Source organism: Alnus glutinosa, chromosome 11, assembly GCF_958979055.1.
Source record: "Alnus glutinosa chromosome 11, dhAlnGlut1.1, whole genome shotgun sequence".
In the NCBI taxonomy this organism is placed as follows: Eukaryota; Viridiplantae; Streptophyta; class Magnoliopsida; order Fagales; family Betulaceae; genus Alnus; species Alnus glutinosa.
The window spans coordinates 15,782,418-15,795,875 of NC_084896.1; the positions used below are offsets into that span (position 1 = coordinate 15,782,418).

General features: G+C 34.6%; 1 protein-coding gene across 1 annotated transcript; it reads left to right on the forward strand.

The window, feature by feature from the left end:
• Positions 1–9,518: 9,518 nt before the first annotated feature.
• On the forward strand, positions 9,519–11,365 carry LOC133882343 (S-type anion channel SLAH1-like). Its single transcript, XM_062321487.1, has 2 exons — positions 9,519–10,517; positions 10,949–11,365. Exons 1-2 carry the CDS (start codon positions 9,645–9,647, stop codon positions 11,201–11,203), a joined length of 1,128 nt encoding a protein of 375 aa, XP_062177471.1. The 5' UTR covers positions 9,519–9,644; the 3' UTR covers positions 11,204–11,365.
• Positions 11,366–13,458: the final 2,093 nt, after the last annotated feature.

Genomic DNA, 13,458 nt, shown 5'->3' on the forward strand with positions numbered 1-13,458 from the left:
TTAAGTAGATTTCACTTAAACTATGTAGAACACTTAAGATCATAACAATACTCTTATGTTTGATTGCAAGTAAAACATTAAAAAATTTGGAGAAAAATATATATGGTACTAGTGATCATATGAATTCAACGACACGCATGTTTAGTAACACATTATTTTTTATTATATTATATTATATTTGAAATATAAATTGTTTTGCTAAATTTGAATTCTACTCAAATTTAATTCAGAATTTTTATTTTTGTCTCAGATTTTTTAAATCATCAAAACATAATTTCAAAAAATAAATTTGTTTGGTATTCATAATTTTAAATATAATAAAATATAATAAAAAAAATCGCAAAGCTAAACGTGCGTCCAAAGATTCTTTAAGATTCTTTAAATGTCGCTGTGGCCAAAGATAAAGCACGCACCAGCTTTAATTATGGCTGCGTTTAACGTTTCCACATAATAAAGACTTAAAAAGGAATATACTTGAGCTAGAGTAGTGATGACTACAAGGACAAACCTTTTATATATATTATGCATATGCACATATGGCTTTGATTATTTGTTTTTTTAATCGACTAAGGAAAGAGTTACAAGGAAAGATCTTTTAGCTCAGAGATGGAATTAGGGGGAACGGTGGGGGCCACCCCTCAATTCCAAAAAAAAAACTAGGTAAAAAAAATTGTGAGGTAAAAAAAAAATTAGCCTATTGATCTAGATCAATAATTTTTTTTGGCGTCTGGTCACTGCCTATAAGAGCTTTTGGCTCTGTCCCTGCCTCAACTTTCAAAACGAAAAAGGAATGAACTCTCAAATAATAATATCAAGATGAAAAACAACAGTACAAAAATATAAACGAAAGTTAAAAAAATAGGTTAAATAAGCGATTTAGTCATCTCAAAAGGCCGCACAAAATGATTATCAGATTATGTATACAAATATAAAATGGATACAAATTAAGACAAACATATCTTAATCCTCTTATAACTTTGAGTTAAAGCTAATTGATGAAGGAATCATGGAAGTATAATCACATAGTGAATTCCACAAATTGCACCATAACCTTTTCCCCTCTTGGCTTGTTTTAAAATCTAACAAAAAGGAAAACACATCGATGCCAGCCATGCATGTACTAATTATGAACATGTACGCTTGCCCTAATTTCAGCTGCTTAATTCATAGCTCACTAGGCTCATCAAAATGAAGAAAAAGAAGAAGAAAAGAGGAGAGAGGGGACAGAGGGTGGGGAAGAAAGAGAAGCGTGAATATTATAAGAAGTTTTCCACAAATTGCACATTTGGATTGCATGTCGCTATATTGTTTTAGAAATAGTAATAAGAAGTAATTCATGGGATATAAAATAAAAATAAGTTTTGATTTTGAATTTTTTATTATTATAAAAAAAAAATTGTTAAAAAGTAATTGATGTGATATAAAAAAGTGAAAAAAATTGTTAAAAAATGATTGATATGTTATATAAAGTGGAATGTTTTGGAATTGATTTTTTCATAAAATAATAACAAAAAAAATGAAGTGGTTTGCCAAACATAGTCCACACATTGCTATTTTTTTTTTTTTTTTTTTTTTCATAGATAGTGATGTGATTTTCAAAGGACCACGAAAATTTGCGTACGTTTCTTGTTGGGTTGATGTATCCATGAAGTGGCAGCAACATTACTAATTGCTTTTGAATTAATGTTAAAAGGAAGATTCATATTTTTTTTTGAGTCTTTATAAAATTGATGTGACTTTTAAAATTACTATTAGATGTATGATTAATCATTATCGAATTTTAATTTAATAGTAATTTTAAAAGTTACATCAATTATAGAAAGACTAAAAAAAGATACGAGTCTTCCTTTTTTTTTAGCATCACTCTACTTTTGGTAATAGATAATGACAATTATATCTATTAACAACTGCTAAAATGTTTGCCGTCCTTTACCCCCATTAACCCATGAGTAATGCTAGCTATATATCATATTTATTTCACAGCTATTCAGTTTTAGTTAATTATTGGATTTTTTTTTTGCAGCCAGTGCCGATGGAATCTGAGTGGATGAAGAGAAGGTGAGACCAATCCCAGAATGGCCTACACCCAAGTCAGTGGGAGAAGTAAGAAGTTTCTACGGGTTAGCCACTTTCTATAGAAAGTTTATTCGGAATTTTAGCAGTATTGTAGCATCAATCAACGAGTGTATAAAGAAAGGAAAATTGAACTGGGGTGACGAAGTCGAGAGAAGTTTCTAGATCATCAAAGAAAAACTATGCACGACACTTGTACTTGCTTTACCTGACTTTGACAAGCTATTTGAAGTTGAGTATGATGCATCAATCGCTAGGATAATATCTATGTTATCTCAAGAAGGGAAGCTTATGGAATTTTTTAGTGAAAAGCTTAGAGAAGTAAGACGGAAGTGGTCAACATATGAGTTGGAGTTTTATGCTGTATTAAGAGCCCTCAAGGTGTTGGAGCACTACCTAATCCAATAAGAGTTTGTCCTCTATACCAACCATCAAGTATTAAAGTTCATTAATCGTCAAAACAATCTAAATCGGATTCATGCTCGGTGGGTTTCTTACATCCAACTGTTCACTTTTTCTCTCAAGCATAAGTCGGGAAAACTGAATCATGTAACTGATGCTTTGAGCCGCTGAGGTACCTTGTTGATCAACATGAAAGCTGAAGTGACTGGATTCAAGTGCCTAAAGGAGTTATATGAGGAAGATGAAGATTTTGGTGAAACCTGGAATCGTTGCAAGGCGGGGCAACCAATTTCTGAGATACATATTCAGGAGAGGTATTTATTTCATGGGAATCGGCTATGCATTCCGAGGAGTTCCTTACGAGAACAAATAATCTAAAAATTACATGTTGGAGGCTTGGGTGGTCATCTTGGACGAGACAAGACTATTTCTTTGGTAGAGGAGCGGTATTACTAGCTGCAATTGAAGAAAGAAGTAGGCAATTTTGTCTGATGCTGCCAAACTTGTCAGGTTTCCAAGGGACAAACCCAAATACAGGATTATACATACTTCTACAAATATCGGAAGCCTCGTGGAAAGATGTATTTATGGATTTTGTATTAGGTCTCCTGAGAACCCAATGAGGAGCAGATTCTATAATGGTCGTTGTGGATAGATTTTCCAAAATGGCTTACTTTGTTGCTAGTAAGAAAACATCTAATGTTGTTCAAGTGGCCAATCTATTTTTTCGAAAGGTGGTTCGATTGCATGGAGTCCCAAAGTCTATTACTTCTGACCAAGACAGCAAGTTCTTGTCTCACTTTTGGCGAACATTATAGAGGCGGTTTGACACAGCATTGAACTTCGGTAGCACGGGTTATCCACAGATGGACGGGCAGACAGAAGTTGTTAATCGAACACTAGGTAATTTACTTCGTTGTATTGCAAGCGACAAACTAAACCAGTGGGACTTGGCTTTAGCTTAGACTGAGTTTGCCTACAACATGGTGAATCAATCTACTGGGAAGGCACCGTTCGAAGTCATCTACGGGAGAGCTCCGAGACTTGCAGTAGATCTTGCAGCTTTACTTAAGTTACCGGGAGCAAGTGTGGCAGTGAAGCATTTAGCAGAATGGGTGAAAGCTACCAAAGAGGGAGTTTCAACATCTAGAAAAATCATATGCTAATTACAAGATGGTAGCAGACAAGGGTTGGTGATCGAAGATTTTTCGAGAAGGAGGTCTTGTGATGGTGTATCTATGCAAGGGGCAACTATTGATTGATGTTTTTGGAAAGATGAGGAATAATAAGTACGGTCCATGAAAAATACTTAAAAAGATTAATGATAATATATATGTTGTTGATCTTCCCGAGGACTTGGCAATATCTTCAACATTCAACGTTGTAGACATTTTTTAATATTTTCCACTGGAAAATTCAGAATGTAACTCGAGGAAGAGTTCTTTTCAAGAAAGGGAGACTGATGCAGGACATACGGTCCTTGCAAAATTAAAAAAAAAAAGGTTTATTTTATAAACTTCTATTTATTTTTTTTTTTTAGGATTCTGTTTACTATTGCTACTATATAGGAATAGGTTTACTATTGCTACAAGTATTTCTCTTCTATAAATAGGTTTACTTATTATGTAAAACTCAATCAATTGAATTATTATCACATTAGAGACTTCTCTCTCAAATACTATACGGAGTTTTATCTTTCTTTTAGCTTGTGAGCTTGTTTTAATCTTTTTGGGTAGAAGATAAAGATGCTTCTCCTTACATAATTAAAGACGCTGCTATTTGATTAGTTACCTTAGTCTTCCACTACGTCACACGCATTAGGGTGTGGGTTCAAATTTTGCAATGGGAATCCTTACACAAGTATGATTAGTGTTAGCCGTTTCAAGTCCTATTGATGTCATGATTGGGATGAGTCAGACTATGACTCAGTTGGACTTGAGGAAGCATCTACGGTTTCCGTTACCGAGGCCACTCCTGTGCGACTCTTGGTGGGTAGGTGCTACTATGGCCACACCCAGATAGAATAACTACAGTTAATTTTATTGGAGTTTATGCCCTAAATCTCATTGTACTGTTGACCTCTAAGTTTATTATGAATAAAGTTGTTATTCGCTAATCTATTTTTGAGTATATGACATATATTAATTTACATGCTTAATATTGTTATTTTTGTATATTTTGCATGTGAAATGCCATTGGATTACATTAAATATGGTCTATGGTGTGATTTAAGAGTTATCACACAAGATCTTAGTCCATAATCTTTGCAGTCTTAAACTTATGGATAGTTCTTAATTGGTAATGGAATTAGGCATTCCATTTGCGAAGACTATTACACATCGAATCTTTGTGATTTACCTTGATCAAGCGAAGTTGAAGTTTTCGGGTTGATGTGTAATGAATGGACCTTGGGAGTTGTTTTTTCATGAAAATACTGTCAAAGGGAAAAACTTATACTCCCAATATTATTTATGATATTGATTCTAAATCTTGAGAGAATTGTGTATTCAGATGTGAACTGTAGATTACTTTGATGAATTTATGGGTGAGATTAAAATGATGGTCAACATACTCGGTGTGTTGGGTGATCACAATTAACATTGTGAGAAAGCGTTTTTCAAGATGGAATCCAAATCCTTTATTAAAAGGATAAGAAATTTCCCCTTGATATTGATTTTATGGATTGAATTATTCTAAGTATTTGGCCGGATCATTTTGGTATGAGATACTGAAATACAAAGTACAGGTGATAAGTTTTTCACGAATACGAGAATAATAGATAAAGTCAGAGGACTTAAGGAAAATGACATAGAGAATTAAATGGCGGTATCTTGGCTTTAATTCTGTTATGGAATCATTGAGGAATCAAAAGTCAAAATTAAGTAAATTTAAATGATTAATTGTTTTAATGAAAAATATAAACTAAAGTACAATTACAATTTTTTAGTTAAATCAATTGTAATTAAATAGTAAAGAATAAGTTGTAAATTTTGAAGAGCAAGTTGAGAGCCCACTCTCTTGGCTATCAACAGTCATTGGTGAGAAGATCTTAAGGTTCATCACATGCTCTTCGTCGAGGAATAAGGAGCTTAATCTTGCCCATATAGCCAAGGGTTGAAGAGTTTGACCTGTTTATTTATATGGATTGTGTTCGGGTCACAAATGCTATACACATCTCTATACAACCATATTATATATGTTTTTTTTCCAATGATCCAGTCATATTCTCAATACAATTTTTTAATGAATATATGTTAGGATATTTTTTCATATATGTCTTTAATGTGAATCAATTAGTAATAAAATACATAAAAAGATTGCTTCAGTGCTGTACTTTTAAAGTACAGCACAAGTGCTGTAATTTGATAAAGGGTTAGGATTGCTTTAGAATTTTATTAGCCTAAACGGTGACGTTTTGAACTCCAAAAAAAATTAAACCAAAACTTGCTATTTGACGCCGTTAAGAGGACTGACCCAGTGGGGAGCGTCACTTTCCAATGTCCTTCATTTGGTGCGAAGAAACATCATCATTTCTCTACTGTTCTTCACCTGGGTTTTGATTGGAGTCTTTTGGGACTTGGGAATTTGGGCTTACTTGGGTGTTCTTGCTTTGGTTTTCTCTCTATTTCTGGCACTTTCTTTTGGGTCTTTTTATCTTATGAGTCTGGAACTTTCGTTTTGGAGTTTTGGTTTTGTTTTTATGGTTTGGCTGATTGGGAATGCTATTCTTAAAGCACAAAAGCCGGATCCAAATGTCTGAGTGTTGTAGGGGAGGATAGGGAACAAAGCTTCAGCATTTGGTCTCTGAGATACTCAGCAAACACCATAACATCCACTTTTTTTCGTTCCCTTCTTTCGCTTCTCCCTTGTCAGCCGGCGACCCCACTCCCATTTTCCGACGATATCTCCGGATTCTCTTTTCTCGCTCAAACTCTAGAGGCAGTTTCTTTTTGGTTGCTTCTTTGAGCTGATCTGAGCTCATAAGCCTAGAAGTCAAAGTCTTGTCTGCCTTTTCAAGCTTTGATTTTCGTTTATCTAAGCTTGACTGAGAAGAGAGAGATATTCAGAGCTTGAATTTTTTTTTTTTTGCAAAATGAAGGAGCGTTAAATTATTATTATTTTTTTCCGATTATTTCTTATTTTGAAAAACTCTGCCGGAAAATTGGAAAAGACGCTCCCTGGGTCAGTCCTCTTAACGGCGTCAAATAGCAAGTTTTGGTTTAATTTTTTTTTGAGTTCAAAACGTCACCGTTTAGGCTAATAAAATTCTAAAGCAATCCTAACCCTTCATCAAATTACAGCACCTGTGCTGTACTTTTAAAGTACAGCACAGAAGCCGGATCCTAAAAAGATATATAAGGCACCGTCTAGATAAGGGTCATAAACAGATAACTTTTATTAGACTCCTACTCCCTCTCAACATGAGAGTTTTATGTACTTGTGCTCTCAAATTGAGAGCTCATTTATTCTTCTGCTATTACTATTACTATCCTGATAAGGTTTAATAATCCAAGATTTATGATTGAGATATGATATGTTTATAATTTTTATATAATTTCTATACAATTCTAACAACTATTTTGTCAAATTAACTATTGGATTTGTTTTTTTATATGGGGGTATTACATATCCAATTATTTATTTTAGAAAAAGTTGTTAGAATTATACAAAAATTGTAAATGTATCATATATCTTTATGGTTACATCCATCTTACAATTTTTTAACATACCTCATCCATCATATTTTTACTATAAATAAAATCATGTAATCGAATCGTATAATCAAAGCCAATAAGAGCATGATATAGTCCTATGGACTTTGCCAATTGCTATATATGTTCGTTTGTAAAATATTTGTAGGATTTTTTTTGGTACGTAGCATTACTCTTATTCAAATTTATGTATCATGTTTTAGTTGGGTATTTTATTTCTCATTTATGAAACCAAAAAATAAAAAAATAGTTTTTCATCTTATTCTGCTATTATTTATAGACCCCTACCAAACACAACCTCTCACAATATTGGAAGAATCTGGAACAACAACCGTGACTATGACATGCAAACATATACCACCCCCCCTCCTCTTCTTTTTTTTTTTTTTTTTTTTTTTTTTTTTTTTTAGGGCTGATATGAGCTAGTCATATGACACGTGTGACTATGCATCACTACCATGAGTTGGAAGTGAGAATTTTTTTTTAAAAAAAAAAAAAAAAATTGGAAAATATATATATACTTTTCTTTAACAAAATGAACTTCAACAAAAGAAACAAAATAAAAAAATAGAACTATTTCAACGATGATTCGTAGGAGAATAAAACAAAATTATAGAATTGTTAATGGAATATTATTAGGCCTGAGTTGTCATTGTATCATTGACATTAATACCCACAATCTCATTTTAGTTGGCACCATAAGGGGAAACTAATGGAGGGAAGGAGTCAAAATGCACAAACGACGTTCATCATGTGATATGATTATTTTAGTAGACTTTATAATCGTGATTTTGGGGGGGGGGGGGGGCATCTTCTTGGCCGGGTTTTGAAAAAAACCTGATTTCAAAACCTGAAAGATATCCCTAAATAGTTTGTGATAATAATTGAAATAATAATTATTTATTATAAAATTTTTTTTTTTAATTTAAATAATTATTATTTAGGAAGAGCTACGCGTTTTTTTTTGTTCTTTTGAAAACCGGCTTTAAGCGTGGAGTGGGACTCATGCGTAAAACCGTTTTTCTCTTGAGTTTTGCTTGAATTCTAGTGTTTTTTTTTTTTGGGTCGAAATTGGGTTGAACCTGGGTGGTCGGGTTTTGAAAAAAACTTGAAAGGTCTTGATTCATTTCGGACTTTCGGTTCCCAAACAGTTCATTAGGGAGTGACATATATATATATATATATATATATATATATATATATATATATATATATATATATATATATATATATATATATATATATATATATATTTGGGAAAGTTCTCAATTAAGTAATTAAATACATTAATTTCACTAGTTTAAATCAAGGGTTAAATAACTCTAAGGTCCCTGAGTTTTGGCAACTTTATTTTTTAGTCTCTGAGTTTCAATTCGCATCACAGATAATACATCAATTTTGAAAAATGACCAAATTAGTACATCGGTTAACTTCTCCGTCCAAAAATTAACGGTCCACCACATGTCAACCTCAGAAGTTGACACGTGACACTATATAAAAAAATAAAAAATAAAAAATCTTTAAAAATTAATTAAAAAATTAAAAAAAAACTGAAAAAACTAAAAAAAAAAAAAAGGGGGTGGTTGAGCCACCCCCTTGGCCACCATGGGGGTGGCCGGCCACCCCCATTTTGGCCAGGGAGGTGGCTAGCAGGTCTGGGGTGGCCGAACCACCCCCATGTGGTGGTTCAGCCACCCCCTGGACAGAAAAAAAAAAAAATTGGGTTTAGGGTTTTACCCTTGGGGGTGGCCGAACCACCCCCAAGAGGCACGGGGGTGGTTCGGCCACCCCCAAGGGCAAAACCCTAAATCCGATTTTTTTTTTTTTTTTTTTTTTTTTTCTGTCAAGGGGGGTGGTTCGGCCACCTCAGACCGGTCGGCCACCTCCTTGGCCAAAATGGGATGGCCGGCCACCCCCATGGTGGCCTGAGCCACCCCCTTTTTTTTTTTTTTAAGTTTTTTCAAATTTTTTTTTAATTTTTTAATTAATTTTTGAAGATTTTTTATTTTTTATTTTTTTTTAATTTTTTTATATAGTTCCACGTGTCAACTTCTGCAGACTGTTAATTTTTGGACGGAGAAGTTAACCGAGGTACTAATTTGGTCATTTCTCAAAATTGATGTATCATCATCTGTGATATGAATTGAAACTCAAGGACAAAAAAATAAAGTTGTCAAAATTCAAGGACTAAAAATGTGTTTAACCTTTAAATCAATTAATTTAAGACCAATGGTGGACCCATCATGCATCGATCTAGCTGTAAATAGTTCAAAACAATTCATGATTCTTGACGCACAAAGTCCCAAAAAGGCTAGCCGAGTCAACCTTTCTCCTATTACACTTTTGAAGACAATTTTTTCGAGCATCCGATAATTCATTCTTTTTATCCGCACCAAATCCCTACATAAGCTAGCAACCAGTACGTGCAAGAAACAAGCACTAAAATCTTCCATCCAAATGGATGATCAGACACAATCTCAACCCCAAATCGAGATCACCATTGATCATGCACCGACGACAGACACCGCGCAACCACATTGCGAACCTTTGACCATCATCATCAGACGATCCTCATCACTCATCTTAACTAAATTTCATGCCGGCCACTTCAGGATTAGCCTGTCTCTCTGCAGCCAGGCCTTACTGTGGAAAACCCTCGGAGAGCCGACCAACGACGCACATGCTTTCCGGCGGGTGCTTTCAATGCTACCCTCCACGGCTTTCCATCTCTTATGGTCACTGGCTCTATTTACCCTACTTTTCCAATCCCTTGTTTATATTCTAAGATGTTTGTTTCGCTTCGAAATGGTTAAGAACGAGTTTTTCAACCATGTGGGAGTGAATTACTTGTTTGCTCCATCAATTTCATGGCTCCTTTTGCTCCAATCATCGCGCTTCATTGTTCCGAGCACTATCTACTATAAAATATTTTGGTGCGCGTCTGTTGTCCCGATAGTGGTGCTAGATGTTAAGATCTACGGCCAGTGGTTTACGAAAGGGCCGTGGCTGTTATCGACTATGGCTAATCCGGCCAGTCAATTGTCGGTGATCGGGAACTTCGTGGCGGCGGGGGCGGCGGCGCCAATGGGGTGGAGAGAGTGTGCGCTGTGCATGTTTTCGTTGGGCATCACACATTATTTGGTGCTGTTTGTCACGCTATATCAGAGGCTATCTGGGAGCAGCGACCTGCCGGTAATGCTCAGGCCAGTGTTCTTTTTGTTCATTGCGACTCCAAGCATCGCAAGTTTGGCGTGGGAGTCCATTTCTGGGAACTTCGATGTCTCATCCAAGATGCTCTTCTTTCTCTCTCTCTTCCTATTCATGTCCTTGGTAATCTACTTCTCTGCAGAATCCTTCCTGACATGTTCAAGGCCCAACTTGTTTGCGAGTAAAATATATTTGAAAATGGTTTTATTATTTTTGAGTATTTAGAGAGGCCTAAAATATTGGACGACCTCAAAATATTTTCAATTAACCAACAAAAATAATCTTTATTAGGCATGTATAAAATGATTTAGGCTTCTCATTTACTTAAACTTTTTTCTACTGCTCATTTACTTCTCATTTACTTAAACATTTTTGAACAGAAAAGTACACTTTACGCCAAAACAGACAGGACAAAAAAAGGTACAATAAAAGCATTAAAAAAGAAAGGGATATAATATCAGCAGGAGGAAAGAAGCTAGCTCACTCTTGCTAATTAGTTTTATAGGAAATTATTGGCTAATTATGATGCTCTACAATTAATGTTGTGGAAGCAGGTTTGTAGGCCAGCCCTATTCAAAAGATCAATGAGGAAGTTCAACGTAGCCTGGTGGGCTTACCCGTTCCCTTTGACGGTGCTGGCAGTGGCTTCAACCAAATACGCGCAGGAGGTGAGGGGTGCCAGAACAAATGGCTTGATGCTTCTACTCTCACTGCTCTCAGTTTTGGTGTCTTTGGCCTTACTTATTATCACTGCACTCACTTCTCACAAATTAGCTAGCAGTCCGGTTTGTTCAAACTCCCAATCCTAGCCTCCTGCAATCACCCCCGTTAATGGAAAGCTGAGATCTTTTTCTCTCCTTGAAAAAATGTCTACAGGTTAGATCCAATCCAATTTGTTTATATTTTAGGAATTAAACTCTCATTTCAACTTCAATACGTATAATATTTATTTAATTGAGAAGAGAAGGAAATGACGGATAAAAATAAACAAAATAAATAATTATTTAATTTATATTCTAACCGTTCTTGTCCCAACTAATTAACCGAAAATTCTAGCTTGGTGAACTCCTCTTGACTTTGCATAGATGTTAAAATTTGAATCGCCTTTATTGGCTTGATGATGATGGTAACTCTATTTATTACCACCCCATACCAAGGCAAAGGTGATGATTTTTTCAGTTAATTTTCTGATGTGTACGAGTTGCAGCCAATTTGGAATATATACAGGGCTCACTTGTCTCTACGTACGTAGGATTGTCAAAACTAAAAGAAATGTTTTATTCTTCGGACTCTTATTCATCTCTTATTGAAATTTATTATTAGACATTTTTACAAATTTTATGATAATTTATTTTATTTTTATTATTATTATTTTTTTAAATATCAATTGAATTGAACGAAAGTTGCACGGCAAAATGAAAACCAACATTTCTCTAAATTCCGAGTCATAGAGTTCCGTCAGACAAACAGGCTCAAAACTATGGAAACGGATCCTCTTCATTTCAAATGAAATGGAGAGGATCCGTCGTTTGCCAAAACTACAAGCTAAGCCTCATGTGCCAGGTTAATCAATGAACCAACGGTTTATTAAATGAGGAAATATGCGTCGTAGAAGATAATTAACCACTATGCGCGCCACTCCATCCTAATTATCATGATATTTCTAGCAAGAAATCAGTCAGCGCCCTCAATACGACTAAATAACCCGTAGCAGTGTAGGCTATAGCACTACATTTGCAAAGCTAGAGATGTTAATCTGGTCATGGTCCTACCCTATTATTGGACTAAATGCAAGGGGAGGAAAGTAGGAAACATTCATTATGAACACCCTACTCTCCTTGCATTTTTTTTTTTTTTGTCTCTCTCCTTAAATCTCTTATTAACTAGTACTAGATGGTTCTAGTAGCCACCTGGCGGCAACCATGTGGCTGATAGACGGATCTATCAACCATATCTGGGCAGGGCTAGTACTAGCTAGACACTGCGTTTTGACTGTCATCATAAGTCAGGCGGCCACCACGTTGAGCTCCATTTTTTTTTTTTAAAAAAAAAAATTGTAAGGAACAAAATAAGCTCCACACAGGAAAAGATGAGCATAATTAGCTACTTAACAAGTGGTTTGTGTTTTGATTTTTAGGAAGTAATTTTTTAGGGGCGTAAACCGTATTATATGGGCAGGTATTGCCTTTATTTCGCATCCGCACTCAATGGAGGGTGGTGGGAGATTTTTCGGTACTAACCACTTGGGACATTCTCATTGCATTTTGGGCTCCTTTTCGGGATTCTTCATTTTATTTATTTATTTATTTATTATTATTATTATTATTATTATTATTATTTTTAACAATAGTCTTAATTCATATGGGCAGTTTTTTAAAGCTTTTATGAGCTTTTTTAGATTTTCGATCCCATTAGGGCGGTCGCTTCTTTTTTATACTTTTGCTATAAACAAACATTTTTTTTTAATTTTTTTTTAAATTTAATTTAATTTTTTTTTCTTCTTTAATAAATTATTATTCATATATATATATATATATATATATATATATATATAGGGCAATTTATTCAACTGAGAATAATTTTGTAATTTTGGAATAGTTCTTAAGGCTCAAAAACCTCAGTCCTCCCTTCATTATATTCCTCTCGTCTATTTTCATGCCTGTCTTGCATATCTGCCTCTCTCATCTCTCGATCTCCCCCTTCAGAGTCCCAAGCTCCTACTGTCTGGATTGGTATGCACAAAAACTAGTAACTAAGGCCAAAAAATCTCAATATACTATTGCATTTCCTTCATTTCTATAATAAGTGTGAGGAAGATAACAAAATATAGTATCATTTTATGACTAGACAACAAGGGCCTCTAAGCCCCTCTTCCGGAGATGCAAAGATGCTCATTACCACTACAAGAAAACAACTAAAATATAAATGCTAAAAGACTCATATAATATTTATACTAAATAACTCTGTAAGATAATCTATTTCCTTCACCCAACAACTTTTTCAACAATGCCACCTTCATGTGGGACATGCATGGAAAATGCACAAACTGAGACATTTGAAGGAT